This window comes from Schistocerca nitens, chromosome 4 (assembly GCF_023898315.1).
Source record: "Schistocerca nitens isolate TAMUIC-IGC-003100 chromosome 4, iqSchNite1.1, whole genome shotgun sequence".
In the NCBI taxonomy this organism is placed as follows: domain Eukaryota; kingdom Metazoa; phylum Arthropoda; class Insecta; order Orthoptera; family Acrididae; genus Schistocerca; species Schistocerca nitens.
Genome location: NC_064617.1, coordinates 402,595,231 through 402,614,768, shown reverse-complemented (window position 1 = coordinate 402,614,768; position 19,538 = coordinate 402,595,231). Strand labels below are relative to the sequence as shown.

At 39.8% G+C, this 19,538-nt stretch overlaps 1 protein-coding gene and 1 pseudogene across 1 annotated transcript in view; both read left to right on the top strand.

Annotated features, from left to right (window-relative positions):
• The first annotated feature begins 3,163 nt into the window (after window positions 1-3,163).
• Window positions 3,164-19,538, top strand: part of LOC126252342 (solute carrier family 22 member 7-like) — a 165,748-nt gene continuing 149,373 nt past the window's right edge. Inside the window, exon 1 of the mRNA XM_049953230.1 lies at window positions 3,164-3,292. Within this exon, the coding sequence (XP_049809187.1) occupies window positions 3,278-3,292 (15 nt within the window). The 5' untranslated portion in view covers window positions 3,164-3,277. The remainder of the gene's footprint in view (window positions 3,293-19,538) is intronic.
• LOC126253937 (5S ribosomal RNA) lies at window positions 6,299-6,416 on the top strand (annotated as a pseudogene).

Genomic DNA, 19,538 nt, shown 5'->3' with positions numbered 1-19,538 from the left:
TTTAACAACTTAAAATGCTATATTAACTTCTCTCTGTGAAGTACTGCATGGATTAAACAAAAGCTTTCGAACGCTAGGCATCATCTTTTATTTAACTAAGGCCTTGTGTTGATCACAAAATGTTGCTCCAGAAGTTGGACCATTATTGAATACGGTGAGTAGTTCACAGTTGAGTCACCTCTTACTTTAACAACAGACAGCAAAAGGTCATTATCCACCGTGTCTAGACTGGCTTTGATATGGGATCTGAGTGTGAGGGGGGGGGGGGGGGGGAGTGGCCAAGAGATCAGTGCTGCAACCACTCCTTTTCCTTATTTATACAAATGATATGCCTTCTAGTATTACAGGTAATTCTAAAATATTTCTGTTTTGTGATGATACCAGCTTGGTAATAAAGGAAGTTGTACGCAACATTGACACTGTTTCAAATAGTTAAGTTCATGACGTAAGTTCATGGCTTGTAGAAAATTTACTAACGCTAAAACACAGTAAGACTTAGTTTTTACCGTTTCTAACACACAATTCAACAAAACCCGACATTTTAATTTCACCGAATTGGCCTGTGAATACAGACTTGTAGGTGTTCAGTTAGATAGTAAACTGTTTGGAACGCCCCTGTTCAGGATCTTGTTCGAAGACGTAATGCTGCCATTTTTACTATTCGAATAATTATCTGAAGTAAGTGATAGTTAGACATGAAAAGTAGTCTACTTTGCTTATTTTCATTTGCTTATGAGGAATAGCATTATATTTTCGGATAACCCTCCCCATTCTCAAAAGATATTTTTGGCTCAGAAACAGGCAGTTCGGGCAATAAGTGGTGTAATTTCGCAAACCTCTTGTCGATCCCTGTTCATATATATATACTCGGCAGAATAGAAGGAACAACCCATGAGGAAACTCTTCAGTTTCGATTTGAAAGCATATAGATTAGTCTAAAGATTTTTGAATTCTTGTGATAGGTTACTGAAAATGGATACAGCATTATACTGCATACCTTTCTGCACAAGATTCAAGGAAATGCGATCCAAATGCAGATTGGATTTCTGCCTATTATTAACTGAGTTAACTGAGTGAAAGCTGCTAATTCTTGGGAATAAGCTGATATTGTTAACAAGAAAAGACAGTAAAGAATATATATATATATATATATATATATATATATATATATATATATATATATAGTAAAGAATATATACTATATATACTATATATATATATAGTAAAGAATATATATATATATATATATATATATATATATATATATATATATATATTCTTTACTGTCTTTTCTTGTTAACAATATCAGCTTATTCCCAAGAATTAGCAGCTTTCACTCAGTTAACTCAGTTAATAATAGGCAGAAATCCAATCTGCATTTGGATCGCATTTCCTTGAATCTTGTGCAGAAAGGTATGCAGTATAATGCTGTATCCATTTTCAGTAACCTATCACAAGAATTCAAAAATCTTTAGACTAATCTATATGCTTTCAAATCGAAACTGAAGAGCTTCCTCATGGGTTGTTCCTTCTATTCTGTCGAGGAGTTCCTTTAAAAATTAAGCTGATTCTTGCATTATATTGTTGATTGCCTTTACATAGACTTATGGCTTGTCTTTTTTGTGTTCATAAACTTTTTATTTTATGTGTTATTACTTTTATGTTATAATTTCACGTACTGGCACGTTCCATGGCCTTGGAGATATATATTCTTTACTGTCTTTTCTTGTTAACAATATCAGCTTATTCCCAAGAATTAGCAGCTTTCACTCAGTTAACTCAGTTAATAATAGGCAGAAATCCAATCTGCATTTGGATCGCATTTCCTTGAATCTTGTGCAGAAAGGTATGCAGTATAATGCTGTATCCATTTTCAGTAACCTATCACAAGAATTCAAAAATCTTTAGACTAATCTATATGCTTTCCAATCGAAACTGAAGAGCTTCCTCATGGGTTGTTCCTTCTATTCTGCCAAGGAGTTCCTTTAAAAATTAAGCTGATTCTTGCATTATATTGTTGATTGCCTTTACATAGACTTATGGCTTGTCTTTTTTGTGTTCATAAACTTTTTATTTTATCTGTTATTACTTTTATGTTATAATTTCACGTACTGGCACGTTCCATGGCCTTGGAGATTTGCTCCTCAATTTGGTCCTACAGAGCTAGACGTATAAAATAAAATAAAAAACAGAACCCGAAGTTGGGCCTAATTTACTGTACAGTAACACACATTAACGTCACTGAAAGTGCTGTGCAAGACAACTCGGACAACGTAATTGATAGCAGACAACCTAAAACTCAGTTCCATGTATTTATAAAATACTCTGACGAACATAAAAAGGCGTTGGTACATTCTGTCGCACGCGTCGACGGAGCACCAATGCAACGACTCTACTCAGGTCCGCAACGAAACGTCTTTCCGTCACATTTATAACCAAGTGCCACAATCTCAGAAAGTATTCGTTTACGGGTACATGCTTATTGGGATAGTTATTCTTGTTTTGTTTCCACCGATCAAATTATTCCACACTATGCAACACCTGTATACAGGAAAGAGCTTGTTATCCAAGATACTTAAAATTGTGAACAAAACCTGTACATCTTAGAACATTATTTCCGAAGCCTATGTACTTTCATTTTTATTTGGCTTCCAGCTTACAAGATATTAGACGTAGACATCGGAAGTTTGTATTTATATTCAAATCAGACGTCACTTAAGCATCAAGATGCGTTATTTACCATTGTCAACACGAGAAACGCCTCAATTGTGTAAAAGTACCCTTAAGGAATGCTTACATACTGAGGTACGGAAAGCTACCATTAGAGGTTACGTGAGCAGCGAACAAAACAAAGGAAACAGATGTGTGGACGAACATTTCTTACCTGCCGGGGAGTTTACAGGTTTACCTTTAACTGCTTCAAATGCAGACGATATACAACATTGTACCAATTAAGGTGAAAATGATTAGAGCTGCCTTCATAGATTCACGGGTTCATGTGTTTGTCTGCACGTGGCGTTCTGTGAGTCGTTATGTGTTCCGCTCGTAACGAGGTGATATCGGGATGGCTTGCAATTAGTACAAACGCCCGTCGCAGCAAATATATGCAGTGGCGGGGTGGGGCGATAGTGGGAAGTTAGGGGAGCTGCTGTCCTTCCGCGTGTTTCTGTGGTCTGATAACGTGGTAATAGAACCTGCAGTGTCTGCCTCTAGTTTCTGCATAACAGGCTGTGCGGTCGCTGGCTCGTCGAGTGAAGTGCAACACGATTCATCCGTCATGCTGGGCAACGACGTGAGTACTCGAACCTTTTTTTCTTACAGTTCAGTCATACTTTTTGCATTGTGAATCGCTGTTGTGGCACTTATTATCAGCAAGTGTTAAGAAAAACGCGAAAGGACTTGTTAGTCTGCCGGTCGGAGTGGCCGAGTGGTTCTAGGCGCTACAGTCTGGAACCGCGCGACCGCTACGGTCGTAGGTTCGAATCCTGCCTCGTGCATGGATGCGTGTGATGTCCTTAGGTTAGTAAGGTTTAAGTAGTTCTAAGTTCTAGGGGACTGATGACCTCAGAAGTTAAGTCCGATAGTGCTCAGAGCCATTTGAACCATTTTTTTGACTCGTCAGTCTAAAATATTCCAAGCTGTTGCAGCTTTTCGCTATTCAAATCGTCTCTACCTCATTGTCCCGGTTCTGCTTCTTGAATCATCCATAGGAGGGCCGTTCTTGAGTAACTGACAATCGATAATCACGTTCTGAAGAATGTGCAGTAGCGGAAAAGAAACTTTGAGGCGGATCAAAAGACTGGCGATTGTGCAACGACGCTCGTGAAACCCTTGACGTTCATAACACATCGGAACTTCACCTACTTTTCTGTTGTTCGACAGGCGCGAGTAAAGACTCGACTACGTTAGTGCACGTGTAAATTGGTAACCGATTCGTGTACTTGCAACAAAAACTTCTGCTCTATCAGCAATGCAACAGTTGAGGTATCATTTTATTCATGGCTGTAATTTTCAGCAACTGTAGTATATATTTTTCGGGATAAAATTCAGTCGTCGGTTGCAAATATATTTATATTACGCTTTACCGATTTCGACAAATTAATAAGTGGTGCAAATATCTGGACGTATCATGGCATTATGGAGGAGATACTGACGTCTGCTAAATCAATACTAAGCTTCTGAAAATGACAGATTACTTTTTTTAAACCGGTAAAGAGCAATTACAATGCGTTTGCAACTGACGACTGAAATTTATTTCGAAAAATTCGTAGAGGTAACGGGGCCCATTGACTGTTTCCGTACAGAATGTCCCACATTTACCATAGTAGTCGTTTTCTTGAAAATGTCGTGGGGTCCTTAGGGAGAACATGTTTTAGAAAGCCTTTAATGCCGAGGGGAATAGTCATTTACTTGAAATGAGATTGACTTTCAAGCAAACTTAATCATGCCACTTCAGAATCGAATTCGAATATTAAATTTCTATTACTATCAACTAAACATTTACTTGTCAGAAAGTTGTTTGGCACACCAAGACGCTACGGAGCACTAGCCAAACCGGAACGAATGGGATGGGATGACGCAAGATAGTACACGGCTACTATGAATTATTCATTCGTTTCCAGAGTTCTATGTTTTTCCGAAGTGTTACATGGACAATTTGACTGATGCGTGAATAGAATCTAAAACTCGCCCTCTTCGCAATGTGTCCATCAAGTGGCGTTATAAAATGGGGACAAAGCGGGAAAAGAGTTATTATATGTTGGAAAATCAGGGCCGGTTCGAGAACATTTTTTCATACGAGAGACTTCTTCGCGCCCCCCTCCCTACCTTCCAACCCTTTTCTCTCGCACACTTCCACCCGTGCCAGTCTCCGGTGCTAATTGTGATACGCACAGTGCACAGATCTCGCGCTGTGTACCCCTACCGCTCCCCTCGGCTTGGGCGCCCCAAGCAGCCCCTACTAATTGCAATTCGTCCTACGTAGAAATCTTAAAGATGTGACACCTCTGGCGCTGTTCTCATCTTGACAAGCCAAGCGGCAACTTGGGTCGCTTGGGCTCTAAATCTGCCCCGCGAATACGCGAGATGTTCATCTGTTACAATAGCGCAGCTTACATTCAGAAGGATTTATGCAAAAGAACCACCATGTAAGCAGAGCGCTGTGCATTGGAATCGAACAGTTAGCGATACTGGTTCCCTTTGTAAACAGAGAAGTACCGCTCGATCGTGTGCTAGATGCATGCGTGGAGAGAATGAGGGAAAATTTCTTACGCAGTCCAAAAAGAAATCAATGGCCCGTGCAAGCCACGAACTTTTAATAACGCAGGAAACTGTATGGAAGATTTAGTGTAGGTGTTTACATTTCAAACGGTACCGTTTGCAGTTCGTGCAAAAATTGAAACCGGAAGATTATGGCCGTCGCCTTCGGTTTTGCATCACAATGCAGGAAGCAGTTGAGAATGAACGTTTCGCGTCTGAGCTGATATTCAGCGACGAAGTAACCTTATATTTGTCTGGAAAGCGTAATCGCCACAGTATGAGAGAGCGGGGCACTGAAAATTCTCATTAAATTGTGGCACATGAACGAAATTCGCTGAAGGTTAACGTTTTCTGTGCAGTGTCACAGACGAAGCTGTATGGGCTGTTTTCCTTCTGAGTCTGGTACCTCTTACCTCGATGTGTTGCAGATGTGATTGTTTCCACAGGTGACTGCTAATACGGAGAATTTCATCCTACAAGACGGGGTAGCCACTCATTGGAGCATAGACGTTCGTCGCTACCTAAACAACAAACTTCCGCTTCGCTGGATTGGGTGTAGTGGTGAAGATGATGTGGCTCTGTTCCCCTGGTCCCTCAAGTCACTTGGTCTAACGTCGTGCGACCTTTTTCTTTCGGGTTTCATGAAGAAACGTGTTCACGTACCTCCACTGCCAAGGACATTGTAGCAGCTCAGAAAACGTGTCAATGCTGCTCTGATACTCATTGGCAGGATGTTGCTACATAAGATTTGGAGCGAACTTGAAAATCGCATGGATGTGTGTCGTGTGTCCAGAGCGGCACTCACAGAACTTTTGTAGAGTGCAAAATGCGATCTTGGAGGATTTACGGTCCTGTTCGAGCATCAGTCATAATTGTACGTGTAATATTCTGAAAAATAGGGTTTTTTGTAAGCGAATGAATCATTAGTAGTAGTCCTGTATGTCTTGCGTTTTCTCTTTGCTTGTAAGCTCACCGAGCAAAAAATTAGTCACCCCAGTGCGTAAGCACATATTTTCCTTTAAGCCTTTACAGGAGGCAGGGCAACGGCCTTGCCGCAGTGGATACACCGGTTCCCGTCAGATCACCGAAGTTAAGCGCTGTCGGGCGTGGCCGGTATTTGGATGGGTGGCCATCCGGGCCGCCATGTGCTGTTGTCATTTTTTGGGGTGCACTCAGCCTCGTGATGCCAATTGAGGAGCTACTCGACCGAACAGTAGCGGCTCCGGTCAAAGAAAACCATCATAACGACCGGGAGAGCGATGTGCTGACCACACGCCCCTCCTATCCGCATCCTCAGCTGAGAATGATACGGCGGTCGGATGGTCCCGATGGGCCACTCTGGCCTGAAGACGGAGTGCTTTACAGGTGGCAGACCGATGAACTCACGTGCTGAACCGCACCCACGCTGCCTCTGCGTGAGCGTAAAATGGTAGCAATCAGTGGAACATTTATGTACGCAAACATGCGTAAATGTAGAGACGTGACGGTCTTGCACAAAGCGGAAATCTTGTTTGGCCGTTACAACTCCCGTAAGGTGTATGAAGCTGGTAGATTTGTTGGTGTTCCACGACGCACTGTCACCGTGTCTACAAGCAGTGTGTAACTCACGTTTCCACGAAACACCACGTCACAATTGTGGTCTGAAAAAGATCCTGACTGAGAGGGACAGGATACGCGTTTTGCGAATCAAAATGGCTTATAACCCGACAAGAACTGCTGCAGACAGTGAATGAAGGTCCATCCCACGTGTCAGCGAGGGTACATTGCAGTGGGAACTGCATGCAATGAATGTGATGCGCTAAAGCTGTGGTGCTTTCCTCAGTTGGGAGAAGCTGAACTGCAGAAAATTATTTGGTAGGAAGAGGGTGGGCCGCCTCACTAGCGTAACTCAGTGTGAGACTGGATAAACGACGTTGCATCCGACCACTGGATTGGCCGCAAGAGGCCGGACGACAGAGCTTGTTCCGTATGGCCTCCACGTTCACCCGATCTGGCGCCAGACGAATTTTATTTATGGATGTTTATAGAGGATCGTGTGTTTCAGCCTCCGCTAACAGCTGATCTACCCGACTGAAGAACAGGATTGAAGAAGTTGTTGCAACAATTACCCCACACACGCTCATCAAGGTTTGGGACGTACACTCGTATCGCCACAATGTGTGACGTATCACGAATACTGCTCACATTGAACACTTGTAAGAAAAACTGTTTGAGTTTCTCTTTCAATTGATATATTATTTGTAATTGTACGTTGAAAGTAGTAAATTCTTTAAAGTCTTAAAACTCCGATATTCATTTTGAAACATCCGTTATAGCGAAGAACCACTGCTAGACTTAGTAGGATTCAACCCAGTTAATAAAAGGAGTGTACTGTAATCGGCAGCGACTGAAAGTAGCATCGTCACCACAATTTACTAAATGGAAATCAACAGGAGTTTCGCAGAAACGTATCTCATTGCAACATATCTTCGCTTTACGGCATATTTCGTATCTTCGAGTGACTTAGGCGTGAGCGAGAACGTGAATATTTCCTTTAATTCTCCTCATAATAAAGGCTAATTAGCATGAGACATGTATCAAGCGTAGGCAAATTAATGTTTCTGGACTAAGGAACCCACTCGACACTCTAACGCGCTGCAGTCTTAGACTGTGCGGCTGGTCCCGGCGGAGGTTCGAGTCCTCCCTCGGGCATGGGTGTGTGTGTTTGTCCTTTGGATAATTTAGGTTAAGTAGTGTGTAAGCTTAGAGACTGATGACCTTAGCAGTTAAGTCCCATAAGATTTCACACACATTTGAACATTTTTGAACCACCCGTCACGTTCGTACCTCATGGACTGCAATTGTCTTCCAGTAGTAGAAGCAGAGCCTAAAATTTCCTACTAATTATGCTGAGTGGGAACACGACTTGCACGATGAGGGCTTTATAACCACATCCCCTTCCATTACACCGCTGCAGCATTTGCAGGTGAATGTACACGCAGCCGGAGTTACGGTATCAGCGGACACTCAAGTTTCCTTCTACCACCAGAGCAGCTTTCATCGCAAAACAATTTGGACCTCTCATGTCAGTAGATACCCAGCTTAAAAGGCAGGCTTTCATGGGACATAAATGATGTGGCGCATCGGAATGTATCTTATTTTCAGATGGATTGAGGACAGTGGTCGGCAATGGGAGACGGTAGGGGGGGGGGGCGGGGTTGGGGGGAGGGGATAGACTAGGTTATCAGTGCAAAGTCTGCTTTTATGTTAGTTGCACCTGTAATTAGAACATCCTCACTTGTAACTCCACCAACAGTCAGTACTTTAAGACAAAAGTTATTGGAATAAATGTCATTCTTGAAGTTTGCCGGCGTGCTGAATATTCAATAAAATTGTGGCAAGAACTCAACATGATCCGGCTGCAATTCCGAAACCTCGGTGAACATAAGAGAACCTATTTTAAAGGCACCGTTGGCTATAAATGAATTCCATATATTGGTTGTAAATTGTTAGCCACTATGCTAGTGGTACATGCAGCATGACGAACTGAACCTCAACATCGACAGTGGTACCTGACCTATTTTCCATACTGATACTTTCATCACATCAGCCTCTAAAAAAATTTTGTAGTTGCTCTCTCATTTCTTTTACATTATCGTGTACTTCATCAACTCAGTTTCTAACCATCCCGCTTACGTTAACTGGTAAACTTGTTTGGAAAACCTGGAATCAGGTACTAAGGCTTATAAAATTGAAAATGAAGCCTCTTACAATACAAAGTGTACAGCAGTTTTGGTAAAGACCTAAAAAGGAATAAAAACGTGTACCCAACACTCCCAAAATAAATCACCGTGTGAGTAATGGAGCCCTGATTTATTCTTGCCGCTGTCGTGTATAATAATCTCAACAACATTCTTATTTATGCCTGAAATTTTGCAAACCAACGACCTCCAAAATCCAAGACTACAGCAACCCAAGTCAAACCGGTCCTCACTGTCTTACAAACAGAAAAAAAAAACCGAACAGTTGTCCAAATGACGGCCCGCACTTGTCTGTTACAGTCCCACACATTCTCATAAAAGCAAAGCAGAGCCAACAGGCAATAAACCAGAAATGACTACTGACCTCATACAAACACTTCATTGACACACTCCTTCTGTAAACAAATTTCTGCTGTCGACCCCTTTCCCCTCACAACACACATGCAGTCACACATACACAAACACACACGGACTAAAGACTTTATCTGCTTTAACGACTCTGCCCTCTAGAACTACTAACCTACCATCTAATCCACAATCACATAACGCGGGAGACCGCGCTGACGCTACCAGTAACGCATAGCTGCTTGCCGGCTGTCACGTATAGTGATAAAAACACAGAGCGTACGCCACGCAGTTGTCAAGCGTGATTACAAAAACAGTTTTTATCAGCCCGGTAACATATGCACTGTCATTGCCAGCCGCACGTTGAACGCCAAACGAAACAAAGCAGAAGTGGTTGTTTTCGAAATACGTGAGCGGACAGTTAGTTATAGTCAAGCATGTAAAACTCGAAGTTTTCGGCGATTTTATATAGAACGGAAGATTCTTTCAAAAGTGAATTTTTTAAAGTGTTTTGTGCCTTTCGTCTTGGCATACGTATACAAGGTGAATCACCTAAAATTTGCACCGCAAAGATCGCAGAAATGGAAAGTGCTATTGATGTGCGGTTTTCGCAAAATGGATTGGTAGTCACGGGCTCGCGTTGTTAGTCAAGAGATCGCAGTAAAAATTAAAAAACGTATTTTTTGTACAAACCACACTTTTTAAAATGGAACAATGCGTATTGATATAAAGAAACTAAAGACAGGATAAATTACAATGTCAATGGTGTTTGTTTCAGGGCTCAAGTGCGGGTCGTTTACGAGATATCGTATTTTGACAAGCTCTGATACCCATACTTGTACAATACACGAGGTAGCACACGCTAGAGAAAAAAACAAGTACACATACTAGTTATGATTTTGATCAATAACGAGAGAACTGATCATCACAGGTCGGGTTCAAAATAGCTTCCATCACGGGCAATACAGGCTTGCAGTCTGGTATGGAACGACTGCTACACACATGTTAGCATTCCAGCGGAGATGTCCGGGCAGCCTGCAGTAATATATCGCTGAATATCAGCGGGTGCAGTTGGCATCCAAAGTATCGACCGCTGCATCCAGTCCAACGATTCGGACTCAATTCGCGGAGACCTGATGTAGTACTTCGTGTGCTGTGGACCGGACGGACTCCGACCATCCTGATTTAGGTTTTCCGTGATTTCCCTAAATCACTCCAAACAAATACCGGGATGGTTCCTCTGAAAGGGCACGGCCGACTTCCTTCCCTAATCCGATGAGACCGATGACCTCGCTTTCTGGTCTCCTTCCCCAAACAACCCAACCCAACCGGACGGACATCATGTTGGTACACAGGTTCCTCCTAGTCTGCAAATAAACGTCTTCTAGCACCCGTGGAAGATGGTCTGTTAGGAGGACACGATACTTGTGCGTGTTCAGTGTTTTGTCCATCAAAAAGGAGCCAATGAGCTGATGGTTCACTATCCCACACCACACGTTTACACTCCATGGACACTGAAGTTCCACCTGACGAAGCTAACGGGGATTGTCAACAGACCAATAGTGCATGTTTCGGCAGCGTACCTGGCCATGATTGGTAAATGTCGCTTCATCACCAAACAAGATACATGATACATCTTGAATATCTTGTCTTAACATAAGTTAACACGATTGTCATAATCGCTTCCCTGCAGCTCTTGATGGATAGAGATGTGATAGGCATGGAAATCGTGTCGGAGGAGAATGCATAGGACACTTACCTGTATCATGCCACTTCCTCGTGCGATTTCACGGGAGCTAAAGTGTGAATAAACAACAACAGCAGGAAGAACATTAATTTTGCCCCCTTCTGAAGTTCACTTGTTTCCTTCTGTTATTTTGTCGAAGTGTTACACTATCACTTTCAAATAATTGTTTGAAGATGTTGATAAATAACTGCCGAAATCGTTGACGTCTATTGGGATATCTTGCCGCATACACCGTACAAGAACAAACTACATTCTTCCTACACGCTCATTCCCCCTCAGCATGTCTGCTTTTTGTGCTCTGATAAATCACATCGCCCACTTACAACCTTCTGCATGGACTGTCGCAATACAATTGACTATCAAGTCGCAGTGCACTCAAGGAACACACAAGCACATTGCAAGCAAACATAAAAACATCGCACCTAGAAACTTTGCAGTCTGAATGGCACAAACAAGTGTCGGTGTGGGAAAGTTTCAAAATGCAATATCTAGTAAACGCGTCGGACTAGAATCCACAACAAACACCACTGACATTATAATTTACCCTAATTTTAGATTTTTAATGTTAATAGACATTGCTCCCTTTAAAAAAGTGTATGTTTGCGCAAATGATACATTTTCTATCTATTATTACACTCTGTTTATTGGCTAACAGTACGAGCTCCTGACTGCCAATCCACTCTATGAAAACCGCACGTCAGTAGCACTTTCCATTTCCGCAGTATTTGTGGTACAAATTTTAGGTGATTCACCCTCTATAAAGGTTCAAACTTAGTATTTATATATGTATGTTTCTTCCTATATTCATATACTGCTGTTCCCCTGAAATTATGGAAACATAATTAACATAATAGTAATTCCTCTGCTGACTATTAAAATTGCCACATCAGGAAGGATATCAAATAACGAAATTTTACCTATAGTGCACATACAGTACGGGGATGTGGTTACCTACCTTTCTGACTCCATTATACCTGATTGTAATTTAGGTATTGGTAGCTCCTACCTCCAATTCACCACACCATGGTCATCAACATTATTGCCTAACTAGAGTTTAGAATGAATAAGAATTTTCTTTGTACGTTTTTACTTTTAAAATAAGAACAGATTGCCGATACTTAGTTTTTGCACGTGTTTTTATTAAACCACAAAGTAATGAGTAAATTAGACAATTGGTGCTACTTATTTCTAACAACCTTTTTTATTTTTATAATGAAGAAGTAATTTTCAGTGTGTTCAGAGTGCTACCTACAGCTCCTCAGAAAAGAAAGCTTACTATCCACCTGTAAGGTAGACACAAAACATATTTCCCCAGCACCAATCCTGTTTTCAGCAGTACTTGCTTCAGGCATGACCGTTACCCCTATTTAAAATGAACAAAGTTAAAAAATTGGTACTGTAATTACTCTTCTTAAATCATTTGACTGTTCGACACTTTATTCTGAATTGGCAGAGATCGGAAGGCTTCAGGCTGCATGGAGCTTCATGCACTCCCACTGTCAATAACATTAACAATATTATTATTATAGTAATAATATACTGAGGTGACAATAGTGATGAGATAGCGATTTGCACATACAAAGATGACAGTAGTATTGCAGTGCATTAGTGGAACTGTCATTTGCAAACAAGTGATTCACGTTAAAGGTTTCCGACGTGATTATGGCGGCACAGCGCTGATTAACAGATTTTGAACAAGGAATGGCAGTTGGAGCTACACACACAAGACATTCCATTTCAAAAATCGTTTGCGAATTCAATATTCCGAAATCCACAGTGTCACGAGTGTGCCGAGAGTACCAAATTTCGCGCATTACCTGACACCACGGGAAACGCTGTGGCCGACGGCCTTCACTCAACGAGCGAGAGCAGCGGCGTTTGAATACAGTTGTCAGTGCTGACAGAAAAACAACACTGCTTGAAACAACAGCAGAAATCAATGTGGGACGTACGACGAATGTATCCGTTAGAAGAGCACGGCAAAATTTGGCGTTTATGGGCAGACGAGCGACGCAAGTGTCTTTGCAAATACCACATCACCTGCAGTGGTTCTCCTGGGCACGGGATCATATCAGACGGACCCTAGACAACTGGAAAAACCATGGCCTACTCAGATGAGTCCTGATTTCAGTTGCCAAGAGCTGTTAGTAGGGTTGGAGTGTGGCACAGACTCCATGAAGTCATGGACCCAAGATGTCAACAAGGCGGTATGCAAGCTGGTGGTGTCCCGATAATGGTGTGTGCTGTGTTTATATGGAATGGACAGGGTCGTCTGGTCCAACTGAACCCGTCATGATTATGTTCGCCTACTTGGAGACCATTTGCAGCCATCTGTGGACTTCATGTTCCCAAACAAACTATTGAATTTTTATGGATGACAATGTACCATGTCATGGGGCCACAATTGTTCGTAATTGGTTTGAAGAACATTCTGGACAGTTCGAGTGAATGATTTGTCCACCCAGATCGCCCGACATGAACTCAATCGAATATTTATGGGACATAATCGAGAGGTCATTTCGTGCATAAAATATTGTAGCGTTTCGCAATTATGGACGGCTATAGAGACATATGTCTCACTATTTCTGAAGGGGACTTCGTCGAGTTGCTGACTGGGCTGGGCAAAACGAGGTCCGACACGATATTAAGAGGTATCTCATGGCTTTCGTCACCTCAGTATAATAAGACTATGTGGCCCCTGAGCAGTGTAGTAGCCATTGTATAGTACTGATGTGCTGTCAGTTGGTTCGCTTATATCTGCAAAGTGAATACGGAAGGAATTTCTGGCCCATTGCGGAAAGTATCTAAAACTCGAAGAAGGTATCTTCATCTGCTATTTAAGCGTGTGTCTCAGTTTCATTCTGATGGATCCATGTAGAAACTATAAAGTATGCATATAGTGAGTGGACTGAAGATGATGACGTGCATACATTCGTCTCACAAGCTCTAACTTCTCCACATTTCGACACACAATTAGAGTATAAAAAATGTGATTATTGGTGTGGTAACTTACGTGATCAGTACTACCGACTTACAAAATAGTGATTTTTAAAAAAAAATTTAGTTTCCTGAGCGAAACAAATTCAAACTCGTTGCTACTCATCAGCAACTTTCATTTTACCCCTTGGTGGATAATTACCTCCAGATGGGGAAACTCTGTTCCACATTAACAAAAAGAGAAACATGGCTTGAATTTTAATTTTCGCACTGGACCGTAAAGTTTTTAGTTTCAAAAGAACTATCCTGTTTTATGAGAGTATATTCACTCTGTGACAAGAAAAAGACTCACCGTGAAGGAATTAACCGAATGGGACAGAAATAGGCAGTTGTGATGTACATGTACAAAGAAACATATCATTACAATTTCAGAAAAATTCTATGATTTATTCAAGAGAAAGAGCTTCAGAAACTGAGCAAGTCAGTAACACGTTGGTCCACCTCTTGCTCTTATGCGAGTAGTTATTCGGCTTGGCACTGATTGTTAGAGGTGTTGGATGTCCTCCTGACGGATAACGCGCCAAATTCTCTCCAATTTGGGCGTTAGATCGTAAAAATCACCAACTGGTCGAAGGGCCCAGCCCATAATGCTCCGAACTTTCTCAGCTGTGGAGAGACACGACGACTGTGCTGGCCAAGTTAGTGTTTGGCAAGCAAAAAGACAAGCAGCAGAAATTCTCGGCGTGTGTGGTCCGGCATTATCTTGTTTAAATTTAAGCCGAGGATGGCTTGCCATGAAGGGCAACAAAACGGGGCATAGAATATCGTTGCAGCCCAGACCATCACTCCCGGTTGTCGGGCCTTCTGGAGGACGACATTCAGGTTGGAATCCCAACGCTGTCTGGGGCGTCTCCAGACACATCTTTACTGGTCATCAGGGCTCAGTTCGAAGCGGGACACATCACAGAAAACAGTTCTACTCCAATCAATGAGATTCCAGGCCGAAGAAGTGTCTGGAGATACCCTGGACAGCGATGGCATATCAATCTGCCTGTTGCCTGCCATATGACCCGCCACCCAGGAATGACAGTCTGAAGTGCCATTTCGTTTCATAGCAAGAACCCTTTTGCTGTCACCCGAGGTACCCTTTCAGCACAGCAGTACGTCAACAACGTCTCTTCCCTGTTATGTTACCCTTTCTGGCAAGCCATCGTTGGCTTATATTTCAATAAGTTAATGGCTACTAGCACAAGGTGAGAGTTTCTATTGTTTGTTTTTGAGCTTGACAAACCATACTCTGGCTAGTAAGGGCACCGGATCTCTATCCGATTAGCTGGCCACTGTGGCCGAGCGGTTGTAGACACTTCAGTCTGGAACCGTTCTGCTGCTACAGTCACAGGTTCGAATCCTGCCTCAGGCATGGATGTGTGTTGGTCCTTAGTTAGGTTTAAGTAGTTCTAAGTCTAGGGGACTGATGACCTCAGATGTTCTTAGAGCCATTTGAACCATCTCTCCCCAATTGAGAACGTTTGAAGCATTATGGGCCAGGCTCTCCAACCAACTAGTGATTTTTGAAAAATCTAACGCACCAATTGGTCCTCCTCAGGAGGACATCCAACAACTCTATAAATCAATGCCAAGATGAGTAACTGTTTTTATAAGAGCCAGATGTGGACCATTTCGTTAGTGACTTTGTCAGTTTGTGAAGTTCTGAGTAAATCATCGATTTTTTTTCTAACATTGTAATAATTCCCAGAGTGAGATTTTCACTCTGCGGTGGAGTGTGCGCTGAAGTAACTTTTTTTTTTAAATTCAGTATATTTAATCAACTTAACCGATTTTAACCCTTTCTCTGCTCCAGACGTAAATATACGCTAATCGTTTCAGTACTCCAGACGTATATATACTATTTGCTATAAAAAACGCTTACGGTGGTTCCTTGCTACAGTCATATAGTTACGTATCATGCCGACAATCGGGCCAGCGAGTCGGAGGTAATTGTTGCGCAAGTATGCAGTTTAATTGTTGGAATACTAGGAAATACCTGAACGACTATTGAATGCTGAATTCTCCTTCTGCTGAGTTCATTCGTATCGCTATATTACCTTGTTTGTGTGCGGCCGTTTCCGCGTTACCGAATAAAATGACGCGAAGTTACTGTCCGTTTACAGACGATGAGCTGCTGAGTATTCTAAACCAAAGCGATGACGAGGGCATCATCATGCCCAATCCAGCTGATTATGGGTGGACAGATCATGACGACGGCGAGCTGGCAGATAAATCTGTCACCCATGAATAAAAAAAAAATTGTGAACCAACAAACGTTGAACCAGTAAATGCAGATCCAGATTTCGATATTATCATCGATTCTTTCTCCGATTCCGAAGAAGAGCCTTAGCGTATGCCTGAAAAATCTCCTAAGAGACACAAAACAGTTGATTTTAGATGGAAAGACTCTCATTTGGACCCTAAAGTGTATAATTTCGATAACAGTGGTTCCGGTTGCAAAATCGTCAATTTAGATGACTTGTGTACTGTATATGACCGCTTCCAATTTTTTTAGCCAAGTAATTGTGAGTTACATAGCTGAGCAATGTAATTTATATTATGAACACCTTTGCAATGATGCCAGTGAAAAATCAAGACTGCGACATTGGAAAAACACAAAGAATGACGAAGTTTACTGTTTCCTTGCTGTAAATTTTCTGATGGCTCAAGGGAGAAAAAATGAAATAAACAGTTATTGGACCAATGATCAGTTACTGTCTACTCCAATTTTTGCGCAAATCATGCCGAGAGATAGATATCTTCTGTTACTTAGGATGTTACATTTTGCTGATAACAGTAAGGACCCTGGAGATGACAAAATCTGGAAATTACATCGAATTGTGGATCACTTAAGAAAAGTATTTCCAGGTGCTTTCTATCCTTTTAAACATTTGTGCACTGACGAAAGTTTAGTTCTCTTCAAAGGTCGTGTCTTCTTCAAGCAGTACATTCCTTCCAAATGCCACAGATTTGGTGTAAAATATTTTGTGTTATGTGATTGTGAAACTGGTTATATTCTTGACTTTATTATTTATGTGGGTGCAGCAACAGAAGTAAAAAAAAAGAAAACTGACTGCGGTGTAAATGTTGGAATACCTGGAAGCATTGTTCTCACTTTACTTGAACGTTACCTTGGTAAAGGTCGCACATTATATGTTGACAATTGGTACACTAGCCCAACGTTATTTTCTTATTTGCATGACAGAGTGACTAATGCCTTTGGAACTGTGAGAACAAATCGCAAAGGGATGCCTGCTTTATCAAAAAAACTTAGAAAAGGCGAGATAGTGTTTATGTCAATGTGCATGCGCATGCAAATGGGACGAAATATTTCAGTATCTGATTTTCAACAGAAACTTATCAAGGAGATCCTAGAGATTCACCACCAACCACAAACAGAGGGACATTGTGGAAGGAGATCAGCTGATGGTGACAATCCCTTATGCCTAACGGAGCGCCACTTTATCTCGCTAATCCCAGGAACTTCAAAGAAAACGTCCACCCAGAGAAGGTGTATTGTATGTGCAAAACATGATAAACGAAGTGACACAAGATACATTTGTGTAAAATGTAATGTGCCTTTATGTTTGAATTTTTGTTTCAAGAAATACCAAACTTTGAAGTATTACTAATGTAATATGTTTTTCTCTCCTAATAAAGTACCTTTTTTCAACAAAATAAGATTTTCTGAAGAAAGATTTTAAAAAAGGAAACGATTTACGCCGACAATACTGGATTTGGAGTCTAAGTTTTATCTCAATAATAACGGTAGACTGCTACAGTCGTATATATATGCATCGGGTGAAAATAAAATGCACACAGCAGGAGCTGCTGAGAGTAAATGCTCAGTGAAAGGGATAAAACGTTAACTAAATACATAATATTTACAATAACTCAACTAATTATAGTAACCAAATCACATATAACTTAATTATGTTATTTTCAAATTAATTGTAAGATAATAATATGTATTAGTTAACAAAAGTAAATTATTTTTTAAAAATCACATTGTTAATATAAGTAAATTAATTAAAAAGTATTAACTAACAATGGTATAATATAAATATTCTACATTGTGAACATAAATAAATAAATAAATAAAATAAATTAGTAAACAAAAGTAAGTTATTTTTAAAAATTGTACCTTGTGAATGTAAGTAAATTAATTAAAATGTATTAGTTAATAAAGTACATTATTCTAAAAAATCACATTGTGAATGTAAGTAAATAATTTAAAATGTATTACTTAACAAAGTACATTATTTTTAAAAATCACATTGTGAATTTAAGTAACTAATTAGAAATGTATTAGTTAACAATGTACGTTATTAAAAAAAACAAATTGTGAACATAAGTAAATTTATTAAAATGTATTAGTTAACAAAGTACATTATTTTAAAATAACACATTGTGAACATAAGTAAATTAACTAAAATGTATTAGCTAACAAAGTACATTACTTTAAAAAATCAAATTGTGAACATCTGTAAATTAACTAAAATGTATTAATTAACAAATGTAAATTATATTAAAATTTTCAGTTTTTATTACTTCTATCTTTCATAAAATATTTCAGAAAAATATATAATCATGAAATTTTTATAAATTTTTTAAGTTTTTCATTCATTAATGTAGAAACAAATGTGTTATAATTAAAAATTTTCAGTAAGTAATCTATGTTGTGCGTCATATGTAAGATTATTTGTACCATACGTAATAATATAAACAAGTGTATCATTTGGAATTTTATTATTAAAAGTTGCACAAAGCTTTATATTTGTTTTTGGTGTGGTTACAACATTTATCTACGTGTCATATTGATTACATTAATTGGAAAATTAGTTTTAACACAAAATGGATTAATATCAATATCTGATTTTAGAAAAGTAATTCCTTTAAAATCAATAAATGCATCATATGCTTTTAGAAAATTATTCGATGGATTAATATTCCACATTTCTTGAGGAAAAACTTCATTTCTACTATTTTTTAAATATATGTTCTGTTGTTTAACATGGTCAAATAATGATGAATCAACCAATTGACTAGTTTTTCAATTTGTCTGAAATACAACAAAGAGAAAGTATGGCATATCAAATTCTGTACAATTATATTAATATTATCTTGAACAACTTGATTATTAAAACCAAGTAAAATTGCAATACTATCTGCTATATCCATATACAATTTTACCTCACTTTCAATAGTTAGTCTGTTTAAAATTTCATCTGCTTTAATATGTATATAAGGTTTTACCAAATCCATAATTTTTTAAACTATATTGACCTACAGGAATTTCTATTGCTTCTTTATCATAATAAATATTATTATATTTTGTTGTAATATTTGGTGTTAAAAAGTTGATTAAAGAGAAACTAATGAAACATTAGTATAATTATCACATATTGGAACAGTCAATAGTATACAGAGTAGAGATGATTTATCACTAATTTTAAAGAAAC